The 18780-nt window shown below is 40.5% G+C and overlaps 1 protein-coding gene across 1 annotated transcript in view; it reads right to left on the bottom strand.

The window, feature by feature from the left end:
- Positions 1–18780, bottom strand: part of TG (thyroglobulin) — a 148117-nt gene that overhangs the window by 22595 nt on the left and 106742 nt on the right. The window contains exons 42-44 of the mRNA XM_027684390.1: positions 11446–11610; positions 10547–10714; positions 858–1039 (exon numbers count right to left, since the gene is read on the bottom strand). Of these exons, the coding sequence (XP_027540191.1) occupies positions 858–1039; positions 10547–10714; positions 11446–11610 (515 nt within the window). The remainder of the gene's footprint in view (positions 1–857; positions 1040–10546; positions 10715–11445; positions 11611–18780) is intronic.

Here is an 18780-nt window from a genome sequence, read left to right as displayed (position 1 = left end):
CCAGTTAGGGTCGAAGCTATGCATACGTACAAGGTGGTGGCCCAGTGCTCATCTTCCACCTCCCAATGGTCCATAAAATGTTTCAGTGCAAAGTATAGGAGTGTATATACTGGAGGTAAGTTGCTCATGACTCTGATGACATGCATGAGGTGCTGGAGTCTGTCCAGAGAAGGGCAACAGAGAGGGCCTGGAGCACAAGTTTGAAGAGGAGCAGCCAAGGGAGCTGCAGGTGCTTATCCTGGAGAAAAAGAGGTTCAGGGGGAACTTTATTGCTCTCTACAATTGCCTGAAAGGAGGCTGTAGTAAGGTGAGGGTTGGTTTCTTCTCCCAAGTAACACTTGAGAGGAAATGGCATCAAGTTGTGCCTGACATTGTGAAGAAAATATTTTGCAGGTTTCATAATAAAAAAAATAATGTAATTGCTGAAATCAAAGTTTTCAAACTTGACCACTGAGGAAAAGTATCTAACTGTATAATTAGGTGACTGTTTGGGAATAAAAGCCAGTCTATTAGTTATTATACTGTCACAAGGATGAGAGGACTCAAGAAAGAGTTGATGCAGACTATGCAAACAACCTAGACATCTTTGACATGAAAGAGTACACAAATAAGCATTAGTAGTCTGAATCCAATATACAGTTCTGGAAAGACATGTCAAACTTTTAACAAGGCACAAAAATCAGTTCTGTTTACCAATGACATTGGAAACCTCACAGAAAATGAAATTATATTGCCCATTTTTTGTTCATTTGCATAGGAATTTCTCAAGTTTTTCAGAATATAAATGCACACTTGAGATAAGCAAAACAAACCTTGTACAATCCAATCACACAGTTGTAATAGGATGACTTTCTTACCGGGTAGCATTTTCCAAAGCCCTGGAAAAGGATGAATAATCATCAGTTGAATGTTCGAGGGAGTAATACCATGTAGCTGCATCTTCAATGAACGAGTTGGACTCTTCTCCTCCTAGAGAATTTTGCAGAGCCTGATAAAAGGCTGTTTTGCTGTTGGCTCTTCCTTGACTTTCTTCAAATTTCTGAGAACAAAATGCATACATGGAATTTAGAAACAAAAACAAAAGATTCATTTTTTGGTGAAACAGTATAGGCTCAGATCTCCCTCTGCTGGAACAAGTCCTCTATGCTGTGATCCCTGATTCCTAGGGGATTAAGTAGGGGACACTCCTTTTATTATCCCAAAACTGTCACCGACCAGAAGCATTGGTTTCTTCTAAGTATAGTATAGAACAGAAACCTATACTATTAACCTAGTAATTCCAAATCATAGGTACCACGCTGAGCAGATGGAGATCTAATAGCACAGAAATCCTGCTGGCTCTCACAGAAGTAGTTCCCAGGGATAGTTCTCCATTGTGTGTTAAATTCCGTCTTTCTGATGAATTCTCTGAGAGAAAACTAGAGGGGAGAGAGGGAGATTTTGCTGTTTCCCTTTGAAAATTCCAGAAAGCAAACATGTTGTATAGCCATTTCATGGCTATATCAATCTGTCTCTTCTGGGAACATCTACAAAAAAATGTGGCTGCTGTAAGTTCTGTATTTAGGTCCCTTTCTGGAATCATATCTCCCTTAGCCCTGGAAAAAAAATTCCATTTCTCCAAATCCCAATGCAAGGAACAGCTGTGATCTTCAAGCTTCATAACTGCTAGGGCCTTTCAAAGAAACCAACAGTGAAACACCCTTTTCCTGTGGTCTGAAACCTTTCTTAACATGAAGGCACATTCCCCAGAACAAAGTGCCCATGTCACAGGGACAATCTTCTATGTCAAACTGCATACCCAAACACACTTTTATCAAAGCTAGACTGCTGGAATTTTTCAGGACACCTTTCTTTGAGGAAGTTTTTTATTTTGTCAATTCAGTTTTTTTAATTTTTTCTAAAGAATTTATTTCAAGTTCAGAAACAGAGCAACTTCCCTGAACCTTCCTGTTCATCAAGTCCTTTATAAAGAGGGCACCATGTAGGTGCATATTGGGTGAAACTTGGATAAGAACTCCAGAGAAAAAGATCTAATAAAACACCTCTATTATTTTGGGCAGTCAGTCTGATGCAAAATAGGCCAGTGTCTGCCCAGTCCGGTTAGTGTTGATGCTTTACTGAAAATATTATTTTGATGGCCCACAGCTGGTTTTCATCACGCTTCTAGAAGGTCTTTCCACAACCCTATACAGAAAGTACAAATGGAATAATTACTTTTCAATAGATTCACAGAAATCAAAGACGGAAAATAAGTTCCCGATGTGCTGAGGCCGAGGTTTGTCCTTAGTGACATATTCTAATGCTCTGTGCATTTTGATTAAGTCATTTTGAGGGATTTCAAAACACTACCAAATATCCCAAGGTCCAAGAAGATCTTGGAAATCTTCCTTGTACTTGTAAAAAATTCCTCTTTTGCTAGATTTTGGCCTATGCATTGTGAAAGAGTCATGTGGTGGCAGTTTTAGTAATACAGCTGTACTTTGAAAAAGATGGGCAACTCACTCATGACACGTCACTTCATGTGCATAAATGCCACATAAGAAACTGCATAGCACTCTTGCCTGCAGAATCGCTCAGCTTAAATACAGCAAGGACACGCATATTCTTCTGCAAGAATAGAAATGATCACTGAAGGCCTGACTGAAAGTTCACTGAATTCAAAAGCAATCTTTCCATCACAGCTTCGGCACACATCGATTCAGACTCCTACCAAACAGCAGAAACAGTGCTTTGTCTAGACAGGGATCTCTCATTTGGGGTTAGCAGTTATGGGTAAGAACAGATGCTTTTCCATGGCAGTGCAAAGCCCAAGCTTTTGTGCGTAAATCATACGGGTACAAGCAACTTTGATGCAATGCTTTCATTTTATTGGCTTTTTAAAATGGATTTGTTACCTTATTCTACACCTGTCATGGATACTTAAACCAGAGAGAAATAAAGAGAAAAATCTTAGGATATTGATTATGTACCCTAAGAACTGTTCCTTCACTGTGTCATTGATGGCCAAGTATCAAATAAACATTAAGGTTGAAAACTACAGAGAAGGAGATGGATCATTATACAACAACACACCGTTAAGCTGAGGAACTCCTTGTCACATGGTTTTGTGGATGCCAAATTGGTGAAGATGAAGTTTCATGAACGAGGTTTTTAAGTAAAAAAAAATAAAATTATTTGATGGTTATTAGATACAGAAAGACTGATTCAGGCTAGGAAGTCTCTGAGCTGCAAAGTGCTAGAGGTTTGCAGAGGATTTAGCAGAAGTATCATATTTGCTTACCCTATTTTTACTAACAGCCTGTCTTAACCACTGTTCAAAAGAGCATTTTGTGTTAAACAGGCCTTTTATCTGACTCAGTGCAGTCAGCCTTAGGTATTTAATGTCAGAGGTCAAGCAGACAAGGCAGAAGGCTGGCTTGGCTGAACAGGGATCTTACCTTGGAAATAAGGCAAAAAAAGAAGGTACACGCCCAAGGTCAGGTGATATGAGAAGAATACAGAGATGATGCTTTGTGTGGCCAAAACTCAACTGGAGTTGAAGCCGGCCATGAATGTGGGGGATAAAAAAAAGAGGTTTTTTCAAACATATTAATGGCAACATAGACAAGGCAAAGATGTTTAATGCATTCTTTTGCCTCTGTCTTCAACACAGGTGATGAATCAAGGGGGTCTCAGTGTCCTGAGCTGGAGGACCATGACTGCGAGAATGATCAACTCCCAGTCTACCCTGAAATTGTGTGGGATCCGCTGCTCCAACTGGATCCCAATAAATCTATGGGACCTGACGGGATTTCATCTAAGAGCTGCTGATGTCATTGCAAAGCCTCTCTCAACTATTTTCAAGCAGTCTTGGGAATCTGAAGAGGTCCCAGCTGACTGGAAGGTGGTTAATGTTGTCCTGATTTTCAAGAGGGGCAAGAAGGAGGACCCTGGAAACTACAGGTCTGTCAGTCTCACCAGTGTCTGCTAAAATCATGGAAAAGATTATTCTGAGACGTACTGAAAAACATCTGGAGGACAATGCAGCCACTGGTAACAGCCAGCATGTTTTCATGAGGGGAAAGTCCTGCCTGTCGAACAGGATTTCCTTCTATGACAAGGTAACCCACCTAGTTGATCAAGGGAAGCCAGCTGATGTAATCTTTTTGGATTTCAGTAAAGCTTTCAATACTGTCTCTCACAGGATCCCTCTGGACAAAATGTGCAGCACATAGCTGGAAAACCATGTTAAACAATGAGTGAGCAACTGGCTCACAGGTCAGGCACAAAGTTATAGTGAATGGGGTAACATCAGGCTGGTGACCTGTTCACTAATGGGGTTCCGCAGGACTCTATCTGGGGCCCTGTTCTCTTCAACATCTTCATTAACTCCTTGGACACAGGACTCGAAGGAACACTAAGTTTGCCAACAACACCAAATTGGGAGGAGCTGCCAACTCCCTCCAGGGCAGAGAGGCCCTGCAGAGAGATCTTGACAAATTAGAGAGATAGGCAATCACCAACTGCATGAAGTTTAACAAGGGCAAGTGCTGGACTCTGCAGCTGGGACAGTGAAACCCTGGTTGTGTGTATAGACTGGGAAATGAGAGGCTGGAGAGCAGCACTGCAGGAAGGGACGTGGGGGTCCTGGTCAATGGCAAGGAATATGAATCAGCAGTGCCCTGCAGCCAGGAGGGCAGTTAAAGGCTGAGAGACCTCAGCCTTTCATTGTAAGCAATTAAACCATGTCCTGAGCTGCATCATGCAAAGCATTACCAGTCGGTCGAGGGAGAGGATTGTCCCACCCTGCTCTGCACTGGGGCGGCCTCACCTTGAATTTTGTGGCAGTTTTGGGCACCACAATATAAAAAGACATTAAGCTGTTAGAGAGCATTCAAAGGAGGCCAATGAGGATGGTGAAGGGCCTGTAGGGGAAGTCCCATGAGGAGCATCTGAGGTCACTTAGGTTGTTCAGCCTGGAGAAGAGGAGACTGAGGGGACACCTTATTGTGGACTTCAACATCCTCACAAGAGGAAGTGGAGGGGCAGGTACAGATCTCTTCACTCTCATGACCAGTGAAATGGCCCCAAAGAAATGGCACAAAGCTGAGTTGGGGGAGGTTTAGGTTAGATACCAGGAAAAGTTTTTTCACCCAGAGGGTGGTTGGGCACTGGAACAGGCTCTTCAGGGCAGTGATCACAGCACCAAGCCTGACAGAGTTCAAGAAGCATTTGGACAACACTCTCAGACACATGGTGTGACTCTTGAACTGTCCTATGCAGGGTCAGGAGTTGAACTCCACAATCCTGATGAGTCCCTTCCAACTCAGCATATTCTATGATTCTATTCCATGATTCTATGATTTACTGTGCCTATGTACCAGTTTCTGCGATCTCCAGAATGCCCCAAAAACTCAGGTGACCTTTCTCAGCAATAACTGATAATAGAGTGGGGTCCCTGAGATGTGTTGAGTCAGATGAAAGAGGACTCAACTGGCAGAGATGGATAAGAAACAGAACTGGCATTTGCAATATATTTTAAGAATTTTCATCCCCCAGACAGCATTAAATAGCACAATCTGAAAGAATTTCTGAAGTGTCCCTTTGGTTACAATATAATATAATTTAAACATCCGACTTGAACACGATAGCCCCAAACAAAGCAATACGTTCAAATGACATTCACTAAACATTAAAAAGACAAAACATTTTAACTTTTCAGAAATTGATTCAATTAGACCAATTTTCCATGTCCAACAAACGTTTCCCATTAGAAAATATACGACCAATGAACAATCTTCAAATTACAGTAGATATAACAGCTACTAACCAGATTAATAGAAACAGCTGCACATCATGTAAAATAATTTACATTCTGCTAACCTTTAAAGAGGCATTAGCAACTGACCTCAGAGTTATAGTGGGGTTTTCAACCTTTTTTAGAAAGCATGTAAGAAAATCATTAAAATCAGCAGGTGCACTCCCTTCTACTCTTCTGGTGATGCAAAGTCATCATAAACATTGCTTAAATAAAGAATTAAATAATGCTTACTGTTCTTGTTACTGCAGGATACCTAACGGAGCACATGAATGAATCTGGTCCAGTGTTTTATTTAAAAAGAAATTGTAGCAGTAGGTAGACCAGACATTGACATCTTCCAAGAGGCGAAATGTACTTTTTCTGACAAACTGAAATAGTGATAACACTAACAGAGATCTTAGGCCTTATATGGCTTTTCACAAACACTGTCACAAAAGATGGTAAATGACCTGACAGCCATTCAGCAGAGTCTTCCAAGAATTCCAGCTAGTTGCAAGAGGAAGTAAAGAGTTGATATCAGCCCATTCTCCTCACTGATGGGATTTATCAGGACACTGCTCCTCTGGTCACTACAACAAATATACATATATCTGCCACCTGTTCTACATTCCTGAGTTCTTTTTTCCATAAAGAAATTAACTGACTGTAATACAGTGCAGGATGGAAGTTCAGGTCTGCATAGGTCCAGTTGCTTACATGAAGTAAACAAACTAAATTTCTATCTATCCAGTCCCCTATGTTTTGGGTTTTGCATCCAACTAGATTGTACTAAGGAGGGAAAGAAAAAGAGAGAAAATGCAAAAAGTACAGCCTTAGTATTTCAACTAAATCATTGCAGTGTGGAGATTACACAGTAGGCACTGAACATATGGAGGATGTGGACCGGATTATACTGATCTACATGCTTAGAGAGACAAACACAGACATAGGACCACATGAGTGAATCCTCATATTTAATGCCATTAGGTCCTCCCACCTGAGCATCACATATAGTACAGGGACAAAATTTTGTCAGCTGGGAATTGAAATCAACATTTTCAGACATTTCTGCTCAGCTGCCCTAATCTATGACTGCTCAAAGCTAATATTCCCCGAAGGTCTACCATGGGAATTGCAGTGAATGGGTTCAGGCTTAACTACTCCATATGCCACACAATAGTGCATTATGGTACCACTTGCCAGTCCTTCAACAAACTCTGCTTTGTTTCTCACTTAGTTTCAACCATCTGATGGCTGCACTGGGGATGAGTAGGAAGTGCTGCAGGAAGTGGTGAATCTGTCTCAGTTCACATGAATAAGCATTTCAGTGAATGCCATAAAATGGACATTTCCACGTGCAAGACATTGAGGACATCCTACTCCCTGCTGCATCACTGGGAGACCTCAGCCTTTAACTGTAGGCAAATAGAACAGAAATGTTTTGCCAGCACTTGAGTGATACCTTCTGTCTTTCTAGTTCATTTTTAATACTGAAGACCTTAATAGGCACAAGCACAGTGTTGCTGTGGGAGTACAGAGACACCCAGCACAACCAAATGTCAGTAAGCCCCCAGAGAACAACATGGTGCCAACTGGATTTACCACCTTTAGGTCTAGTTGCAGTCTAGAGGTTTTACTCTCACTTCTTCAACTCATCTGCTAAGAGTTTATAAAACCTGCATGTAACTCCAGTCTAAAGTGATAAGATTTGCATCTCAAGCTTGCTTATATCCAAATGGTTAAAAGTATATCCTCACCACTTAACAGGATCAGTATTCATAGAGCAAACCCTTGACTGAATTGGCCAACATGGTTATTCCCAGGAGCTGGCAGAGCAAGTCAGCAGGGGTTAGGGTTTTCTAACCCCCACTCTTTGCATTAACTACACTGAAATCAGTCACCCTACAGAAGATGGAAATGAAAGACTTTGTCAATTCCATACACATGCCACAGCACCTTTTAGCTGTGTTTATCTATTGAAATACATGCATGGTTCTTCCCTCTACAGAGTTGGATTACAACCACAGATGGATTTTCATCTCAGGGAGGTTTGGTCCCCTCTTTGTAGAACAGATTAAATACTCTGGTTGTAGTCAGAGGCAAAGTAGGAACTTGGTTCCCCAAGTTGAGTTCAGTACTCTGTCCACCAGCTAATCCTTCCCACACTCCTTAGTGTAACAGTAAAACCAGCTTTGGGTTTTCTTACAAAGATGCAAGACAGACCTACCACAAAAGAACCCTTAAAATTAATAAAGTAGAAGAGTGGGATACAGTGTGGGTTGTCTCAAATTCTTCTTTGAGGTCTATTGTGGGGAGAGGACATTTACACAGATTAAAGGTTCCTTATGACATTATGACAGAGGAAATGGGGCACAAACTTCCAGATAACAACCACCATCTGCACTAGTTTCTGTCACTGTGGCTAAATACGTCTGTGGCTTACTCAGGACTTCATCTGACTGACTGCAACCATACATGGTCATGGCTGTGACATAGAAATTCTTCTGAGAACCTGGAGAATGCATGTTGTTAAATAGCTTAATAAGCATTGCAGTTTTCCAGCAATTAATACACTAACTGTGTCAACAAGGGAGAAATCAGGCAACTTTAACCTTGCAGCAAGTCTTTGAGAAAACAATCCAGACAGGAACACAGATTGGTCAAAACACTCTTATTCCCTCAAGTCTTAAAAACCTGGAGCCACAGGAAAACAGAAAGAGAGGAAAATGTGCATTTAAAAAATCATCAGTTCTACCAAGACTGTGAAAACAGCTTAAGAAAGTCAAAAGGAAGAAAATAGAATAGAATCACCTACCATGAATATTATGAGTTTTCTGGAACACAGATGGAATTTGACTTAAGGCATTAGGACAAAGTAAGGTAGCTATTACTATAATAGGTAGTAAAGAAGTTAATTATCCTTCTAAGTAAGGATAGTTAAACCTTAATAGTTAATAAGAAACTTGGGGACAAACTTCTTAGTAGTGCCTGTTGCAATGGGACATAGGATAATGGTTTTAGACTAGAAGTGGGTAGATTAGTGGATAGAATATCAGGAAGAAGCTTATTACAATGAGGGTGGTGAAATACTGGGACAGATTGCCCAGAAAGGTGGTAGATGCACCATCCCTGGAAACATTCAAAGTCAGGTTGGACAGGGCTCTAAGCAGCCTGTCTCATTGCAGGAGGAATTGGACTAGATGAGCTTTAAAGGCCCCTTTCAACCCAAACCATTCCATGATTCAACGATAAACTTTGACAAAGAAGATCAGAAGATCCCCAAACAGGCCTCAGGCTGAGGTAGATACGACCCCTTCTTAGGGTTGAGTTGCACCAACTTTTTGAGTTCCCTTCCAATCTTATTTTCTGCAAGCCTTTAAATAAACAAGATATTTCAGATTTTCTTTTTGGAAAGGCAACATTTTTCTGCTAAGTTCTCAATTACAAGTGTTTTTTCTTTCCATTTCAACTTGACACTGCTGGGGTTTAGCGCTTTTGCCTTTCATCAACACCATGATCTGTTGCATAATCTTTAAAACATCATGGAATTTCATTTCAATTTTCCAGACAACTGTCATATGCAGAAACAGTTGTAAAGGAAAGAATTTCACTTCCTAGTCTTCATCATAGGACTTATATTGACGCTACTGAGGTTTCTTCCCCTCTCACAGGGTCTGGATCATTGTCTGCAGGCCTCCAGCATCACAGGACATCTTCTATGCCTTCCTCCTTTGACTTCCTCTTTTAATTGATTCCAAAAGAGAAAGATACATGAAATAAGAGCAGGAGGCTTCTAATGAAGACTAAACAGGTAATATGAACTTAATTTAGGTGGATCAAAGGGGTACTTTTGCCATTAATTCTGAAGTAAATTGGTCTATGTGTTATTGGCTACCAACAAAGAGAAGTTGGGATTGAACTTTCACAGCCAAGACATGAAATCCACACAGTACAGAAAGATAGCAACAGACCTGCAGCTCACCTAGAAAACCCTCAAAACAATCCCTGCTGTGTTACATTCTCCTGTTGATTTCTTAGCATATATCTGAGCACTTGCTAATATTAATTCGATTTGGCACTGTTAAACAGAAAAAAGCTATTGCTCCTATCACAGAGAAGGACAAATAAACTAGAAAAGACTGATATGCTGTCTCAGGAACAAACAGTGCCAGAAGGCTCACAAGACGACATAAAATCACTGTGGATAGACTTTCAGGCTTTTGAGGACTTTCATGTCCAAAGTACAGCATGGATGCAATTCTTTTTCATTTCACCAGTTTGTGTCCTAAAACCTCAGACCAGTGCTGTTCTTAGTTATAGGCAGTCCATATTCAGAATCATCTTTATGAGAGAATGTACTTCTTAAAGGCAACAGAAAAAACAGGTTACCAAAAAAACCCCCATCCCAAAATGCTGACTTAATCCTGCTGCAAAGTGAAGAACTTCATAACCAAGTTATGAGCTTGGTTTCTGCTTTGTGAGGTACTACTGAGATTGAAATACAAATAGGATTTCAGAAACTGTAAAACATAAATGCTAAATCCCTGCTGATCTCCTACCTTTTCATATCTCCCCCAGAAATGTTAATCAACAAATATGATAATGAACAGGACTGGCTGGAGATGGACAATGCCTTTGCATATTTCCATGTAGTATAATTCACAACTTGTAGAAATCAAAAAACATCTATCCTGGCTGCATATGATTACTGTCATCACTATAATCGTTGTAATACCATTAGTTCATTAACAGTGAGCGTCCTCCTACCTTAATTGCCTTAGCTCTGCTGATGAGCCCATCTTGCTGAGCACTTCCAATGAGCAGATCTACTTTCCGAAGCTGAGGGCGCCGCAGGGCTTTGGCTAAAGGTTCCTGCAGGTAAATTCCATCCACCACTGGTCCCCAGTACTGGAATGGGCCACTTATAGCTAGCAGCTATGTTAGCAAAAAAAAACCAAGAATTGTGCAGTTAAATTAGCTTACCCTTTCATTTCCATTTTATTTATGCTTAAGACAACTGATCTGATACCCTTCAAGGAAACAAGTGGTCAGTTAATATAAGTGCAAGCTCACCATTGAGAGGAAACAATGGTTTTGCTGACAATCTCAGTAACTGAAACAGGCTGAAGAGACCAAAAGAATTGATGGTCTTATAGACATAAAAATGTTGTTTTAAATAAGGGATTGGCTCCATGCTGATCTTGATAAGAAAATTTATTGTCAGTGGGCGTTTTAATTTGTGGGTAAAAGATCCATCTCTAGAATTATTTATACTGCAGCTTTCACAAGTCTCCCACTTCAGATACAAAACACTGGCATTCCTCCCCACTTCCTTTTCTGCATAAATTCAGCTACTGAAGCTACAGACATGACTCTTCTCTAGAGTAAAACCAAGGGGCAGATAAAAGGGAACTGAAAGAAGGCAAAAACTATATTTGGATTTATTTAGGAGACATGGTCAAAGCCATGTAAAAGGAATTTAGTCTAAAGGAGAATCGTAGCTCAGAGGTGGATGTCATGGACATCAACTTCCCCCTGACAAAACTAGTCCAGTTCCTCATTCACAAGGATTGAGAATAATTTATTTTTTTAAGATTTCTCACATCTTTGTGTCAATGGAAACTTTCTAGTTTCTTGCCAATGGCATATATTTTGCTATGTTGTACCTTAGTCTGTGCATCATTGAGGACACGAGCAGGTAACTGGCGGAAGCAGGCTACAATTCCCTCATTGGTGGATGAAGGGCATCCCACATCTTCAGCCAGGACTGCTGCTTGGGTCTGTGCTCTTCTTGTAGTAATAATGGATGCTGGAGAAAAAGCTGAACCTCCCTAAAAAAAAAACAAAACAATATCAGTCAACACTTCAAAACACCTGGTTCCCTGGTGCAGGTAAAAAAGATGAGAAGAAAAATCTGTCCAGCTGCAGAATGTAAAACACTGGCATTTAAATCAATGGAAGCAAGTTCTAATGATCAAAGCAAAGATGTGTAGGGTTGGTTGGGCTGTTTGCAGATCTGCCACGGTTATTTTGGAAGAGCTCCGAAAAGTGTCTATACTATGTCTCTAACCAAGTCACAAACCTGCCTGAAAACTTTGCAAGAAGGAGAAACATTGAGACAGGAGCAGATACAAAGAAGGTGCTGTGAGGCACATGAGGAGATGAAGACCCCATCTTACGAGAGGAGATTAAATAGAGTTTTATTATAACTGTGATAAACAAGGACTGAGAGCAGGTGTGATGTTCCTAAAGAAGAGCTCTTCCTAAAGAAGTGCTATTTATACCCTGGGACAATGCTGGTACAAGGACATGGGCATTAAGTATTCATATTGAATGCAAATTAATTTCAGCTAGAAACCCTAAGACAGCTAACCTGAGGAGCAGTGAGGGTTTGGAAGAGCTGTGAACTCAGGTAGTAGGAACAAAAGACTAAACAAAAATACAGAAGATCAACCAGAGCACAAAGACTAAAATCAGAGCACAGGCTACAGTCCAATCTCTATCCCAGACTCTTCATTTCTTTGCTACATCTGTGCCAACATATAAAATGTCCGTACCAAAAAAAGGTGGTACAACGTTTTTGAGTAGCTGTGAAAACTTCTTAATGAAAATGCAGATAAATTAGCATAAATCTGATAAGATCTGGCCTAGAACAGAAAGGTTGGAATAGCTCTGACATGTTTCAAATGACTAATTTCTAAACATTTACATCAGTTTACTATAATAACTGCTAATATTAGCTTCTGTCCTCTAAAATACCCACACCTTAGACGTATGATATGAAAGATCCTGATCTATTCTACCGATTAACTTACTTCTTCCTGGATTTGCTCAAAGCATAACTACAAGTCTGCAAAAGCAAGTTAAAAAGAAACACAAAACAAACAGCAAAGCCTTTATTTGAAACTGTTTCAAAACTCTGAGGCCAGAGAACTCTGTGCAGCTCTGGCCAGAACGCAGGATATTTTTTATATTTCACACAAGCAGAGCCACGGTTACTAATAGGATACCATTGCTCACAACTGGAGAAATTGGTTTCCAAAAATAATTAGGAAGATGTTATTGTTTGGGTGCAGAGACAGTCTTTTTAGTTCACTGCATGTAGAATTTCCAGTGCTACTACCTTCCTGAAAGGTTTCTCTTCTTTTTTAAGGGAACTGGAAAATAAGCACTGTTATTAGCTTAATGGCTGAGAAGCAGATGGTTGCAAATAACCAAAGTAAAAACCTAATTTTCAATCCTGGCCACTGGAAGAGCCATCTCCAGTTTTAAGAGGATGGAAGAACCAAAGAAGAAGAAATAAACACCACTTGGTCTTATTCCTCACTTCTGCACTCAATTTAGATGAGAACTCAAGTGAGCCATGGGCTTTATCTTCACATAGGATTTGCGGTCACCTATTTTGTGTTTGTAAGGCACGATATTTGCCAGCTGCTGACTAGGTGCACTGACTCAGTTGGGCATGAGAGAGAAAGAAAAATATCCTTGATGAGAGTATCTCATGTGTGGGTGGGCCTCCAGCACGCAGAGTGAGAACGATGTCTTTTCACCTGGCCTTCGGAAGAGCATGTTCACCACAGCTAGGATAAGTGACACTAGAAAAGGGACAGCACAGCATGCCAGCTTCCCTCAGAAGAGTAGCTTCCTTACATTTCATTTGGAGCAAGGAATTATGTACCTCCTTCATATAGCATAAAAATTAAATCTAGGATTGAGCAATATTTAATCCACTAATATGGCAAACATATTCTTCCCCATTGGATCTGAACATGCTCAGCATGCTTTATCAAGTATCCAATAACTCCACATGGCATTCATTTAAAACAGAACAAAGCCAAACCATCAAAAATTAAAGGGCTTCAGTTTCCCAAATTCTGAGAGTTTCACAAATTTTGAAAATGGAAGTTCCTGTGGAAATTCTGAAACTGTCTCATTAAAAGGCCAAGTTTGGTAGGGAAAGAGAGTACTGAGATCAGATGACATACAGAATCCAGAAATTCACTGGGACCAAGCAAAACATCCTGGTGTGTGCTTGATTTTGAACACATCTCCTTCCAAAGATTTTAAAAGCTGTGCAAAGTCTCCCTGTCTCTGAGATATCTACAACCTAAAAGACTGTCCTTAGGTCATGTACTGAGTCAAACAACAACTGCAAAAACTTCTGGACGGATGTGTCCCACAAGTTCTCCACTGCAGGGGTAAAACTAAAGGCCTGGACAGGCAAACTTTCATGTCACAGCACTGGATATGTATGGGCCAACAACAGATATGATCAAAACTCGATGACTGAAAATAAAACCCAAAACTTCTACAGATACATTTGTGAGGTAAGTAGGGTTCTTGTTTGGAGCCTTACTCTGGTTGTGGATATTTTCTCTTCTTTCCATGAGTGATTAGAAGAGGTTTATGTGGTCTTTTTTATTCTGTTTTTTTCTTCCATTTTCCATGGTAATGGTCACTTCCCCATTTTGCTTTTTTGATAACACTTATATTCAGGGAGCAAGTCTTGAATTTGGGGTTTGAAAGAGATGTGTTATCTACTACTTCTAATAATGTTTAACTTTTACTAGGACTGGAAGCAGGTCATAGAGAAGCTTGGGACATCATTCAAGCAGTCTTTGAAAGAAACAGCATTATGTTCCCTTCCCAGGTGCATGTAAAATATGTTCCAGGCTTTGAAAACATGGCTCCTCTTACTGCAGAAGTTAGGCAAGCAAAACTGTACCAGTTCTCTGTTTTTCAAATTCACATAAAAATTTAGGCTCATTGTTTCCTCATCCTTGCCAAAAAAAAAACCCCTCAGGAACAAATAAGTGAGAAAAGAAGCTGTGACCGGCCAGAATTAATTTTCTTTCTTTTTGAGCCTGTAGTTTTCATATTAAACAGAAATCTTCCCTAAACACTGTAGCCACAGGCTCAGGACACAGAGAATAACACAGCTACACTCAGCATTTCCCTCTTTCCCTATAAAACTATAATTTATTTGTGTGATTAGTCCCAGAAACCAGTAATGGAGGACTTGTGTGCTTAAAAAAATAGGACTATTTAGGCAGAAGCAGAAATAGTGGAGGGCCTGTTTATTTCCATTACATGCACCCATATTACCATCAACATGACAGAATCATGAATCAGAAAACCAAAAATCATGAGATCAGCTCAGAAATAACAAACACTGTGTTCTTTTTGTTAGTCCCTCATTTTTTAATTCTCCAGGAATTCTCCTTTACCTACCAACTCAAGAGCTAAAAAGTTCACTTTTAAGACTAACAGTTGAAACCTTCAGATATTCCTGCAGAGTTGTTTTTGAAAACAAACCTCTAAAAAATATGACATATACAATAAAATTGTGAACATTAGCCACCCTGTCGTCACTGAGTATTTCCTATCTCAGCATCATTTGGAAGGGTTTTACAGGGAACCAAAGTCACACATAGTTCCTGCTTTAGCTGTCCTTACAGATGGACCCACTGTCAACAGAGGAAGTACTGATTACATTTTTGACAACGACCCAGATGAAAGTGTTCAGTACTGAACTGCTAAGAAAAAGCACAGTACACAACAGCAATGTTACACTGCTCTCTGAAATTCATTACAATGTTGGGCAGTAGTACCTGCTGCAACAAGTGATGGCACTGAAAATGGGAGGCAAAGCCTTCAGTACTGTTTAGTTCAGGGACCAGGGGCATTGTCAGCGTTTCCTCATTTCTCTTTTCAAAATTAGAGATTCAGCTGGACAGTAGAAATTCAGATACTAGGAAATGCTGTGGCTCACGATGGTGAGAAGGTGATAAATACAAACTGGTGTTACGTGATGATGAATTCTCACTTTGATGTGAGGCTGGGGCTGGTGCCTCTTGTAAAAACTTCTCTTTTGGAACATCATAGCTCAACAGACCTGCACTGTTGCTATCCTGGCCATCTCAATTCTTTCTCCACAAGCGCATGTTGCTATTCTGATGAGATAATAAAAAAGGATATATGGTCCTGTATTTGGTTTGAGTGGTCAGGTTTTGGTAGTGAGAGGCTACATACAGTAACTGCAGTGTTGTGCAGAAGAGTGAGAGTGGTAGATCCCAGAGGGTCATAATCATGCTTTACTTATCATCCAGCTCTGATTTTATTTGCAATAAATTAAACTAATTTCTCTTATTTGTCTGTGATGGCAACTTGCGAGCAATCTCTCCCTGTCCTTTTCTTGACCCACAAGCCTTTCACTATATTTTCTCTGCCCTGTCCAGCTGAGGAGGGCAGTGACAGAGTAGCTTTGGTGGGCGCCTGGTGTCCAGCCAGAGTCAACCCTCCACAGGACTATCACTGTCATCTGCCCCTCTGTCTCCCAACACACCCAGAAAAGACAATTGCCATATAAGCTGCAGTGGTGAATGTCTTTTGATTTCTCATTTAGTTTGGAAACTCACTTCTGAAAAAATTTTCAAAACTCATTCAGAACACATCTAATGATTAGAAACTTCATTGGACTTATTTTTATCAGCCACACTCTGCAAACCCAAAACCACCTTCCTCTTCTCACATCACGACCTTTTGTTTTTCCAATCTGACTTTAAATTAAATTCTTGCTTGAGCCACATTTTTCTTTTCAACCCATGCACTCCCTGCAAATGAATGCAGTTTCTCTGATGGCTGCAACCAAAGCAGGCTTTCTTTCTGCCCTGAACCCTGCTATAGGCAATGCAAACAGCAATTACAGTAACACCACCCAAAAAACCAAGATCAAAGACATCTAATGCAAACAGTCAGAGCAATGAAATGTCCTGAGAATTCTATTTTCCCAGAAGAGCCAGCTGTACAGCAATATTTTATTTGTTAAAAATAGGCACTCTCCAGGCTCAGCAGCACACAGTTCCCAGCCAGAAGTATCTGTCAGACCATCTGGTTTGACCTCCGGGATAGCCAGGGCTCTTCCATTTCCTGACTGCTGAGCTCAAGTGCTTCCTATCACTTAAACCATAGCTTGTGTTTGACTAAAGCCTGATCTTGTATGAAGCATTTAAGCTGGGCTCAGAGACTCTGAGAAATGGATACCACAGCCTTCTCCTTTTCAGTGTGGGCCTAAAGATAATCACTCCACTGACAGAAAACGGCACCTTATTTCTGTTTGAGGCTGTCTTCAGTTTCAGTTAATGCCAGATTAAAGATACTGTTTAACTCCTGTTTTTTCTCCCTGTAAAAATAAGCAAGCTGCAACTAAGTGACCACTAACTCTCTTTTCAAATTACCTTAACAGATTATTCTCTAAAAGAGTGGATTTAAATTATTTTCAGAAGTTGTTTTCAATTTGGAGCCTATTTGTTTCTTTCTTGCAGGGTTTTTTTTCAGCATTCTGCACTGCTTTTCCTTAGACATCCAATTCTCCATAGTGGCAAGTGCTTACAAGACATCAAGGTTGCAGGGCTCTATGTGATGACATTGATGTCATTTTCCCAGGTTTTTACAAAGTCTGGCTTCCAGAGCCTCGAGGAGTAGAAATCTTTGGGACCAACTCAGGGAGTGTCTGTCACAGCGAAGAATCCATGGGGTAGACACATGGCAAAGACAAGCACATGGAGAGCAACAGTAAATTGGCAGGCCAGTCCAGCAATGGAAAGGTAGACTGAGATACAAACATTTTTCCCTCCATAACTCTCTATCAGAACTGTAATTTCCAGGTAAAAATGGGGAACAGGGGAGGGTCCTCTCTCTTACATGAAAAATCACATTTTGAAGAAGAAAGATTTCTTTTTCATACATCGGCCTTTGCAAATCCCTCTTTGCTGTCATCAGAGGCAGACATGCAAGTGCAATGTTCCTCTCTCAAGTGACTCACTGAGTGTCTTTGTCAGGCACTGTGAGTGACTTGAATAACAGGATATGAATACTTTCAAGCTGACATATAAAGCCCCACTTAATTCGTTTAAGCACTTTCTTCCATTTAGATGTAAACTCTACACTATAAATTATCAAGGTATTACCTGAATGCACTGAAAGGGTAAACCAGCTCTCATCATTGCACAAGAGCACGCAGCCCCCAGTAGCAGGCAGAAATGACATGGAAACTGAGAATTCTATTTACCTCCCTCCATTGCGAACTCATCTGTTCCTCTACACGCACGGTACAAACGGTGTCTGAGATTCACTGAGTTTCCAGGGGACCATGCTCTATCAAGCAAGTCCAACCTGTCCTTTAGTGTGACCAATCTTTCCTGCTCAGTCTGAGACCTGCCCCAGTTCTGTGTGCACTTTAGGATGTAATCTTACTTCTTGTAAAGGCACAAAGACCATCAGAGCCAGTCTAAGGCAGAGAGTGGTGAGAAGGATCACAAAAAGGCTCTGCCTTTTCCCACATGCAAACCTCCCCTAACCCATGATATTTTAGTAATTCCAGAGACACTGTACATCAACTCAGTGAATGCCATTAAGGAACATGCATGTCACATCCTTGAGATCTGAAGAAAGCAATAAGGTCCTAGACAAATCAAAACTTAACTGGTAGGGGTAACCAAGGGGCATTAAAGCAAAAGCAGCTCCCAGAGCACTGGCTACAATGCTGTCTAATCTGTATGCTGTAGACTGATTTGCTTATTAAGCTCCCTAATGCTTTCCTGTCCCTTCAAACTGAGCACTGTTATTACAGCCCATCAAAGAGAAAGGATATTCTCCTGAAACTACCATAGCTCCAAATTTTGGCACAGCTTTGGGATTTGATCAGTGTTTCCTTGTTCCAATAAGAGTTACACAACAGTTCTTAGTTTTCATCATCAAACAGACTGGCATTACAATAAGCATCTATTGGAGCTACTCTAGTGTGAAGTAGGAAGTCTACTTGGGCTTGCTCGGTTTTCTGTTTTGTTTTGTTTTTCTTTTTATTTTCCTATACAACATCAGGTATATGAGAGTTTCAGATCATATCTTGATTATAAAAGCAAAGGGCAAATCTTAATAAATTCCTTCAATTTCTATTCATATCCACAGTACTATATTCTTCAGTGCCCTTAGTCAGATTA

The sequence above is a fragment of the Neopelma chrysocephalum genome, unplaced genomic scaffold (assembly GCF_003984885.1).
Source record: "Neopelma chrysocephalum unplaced genomic scaffold, ASM398488v2 Primary Assembly neopelma1_66, whole genome shotgun sequence".
In the NCBI taxonomy this organism is placed as follows: domain Eukaryota; kingdom Metazoa; phylum Chordata; class Aves; order Passeriformes; family Pipridae; genus Neopelma; species Neopelma chrysocephalum.
The sequence above is the reverse complement of the archived record's forward strand: the minus strand, read 5'-3'. Positions and strand labels throughout refer to the sequence as shown.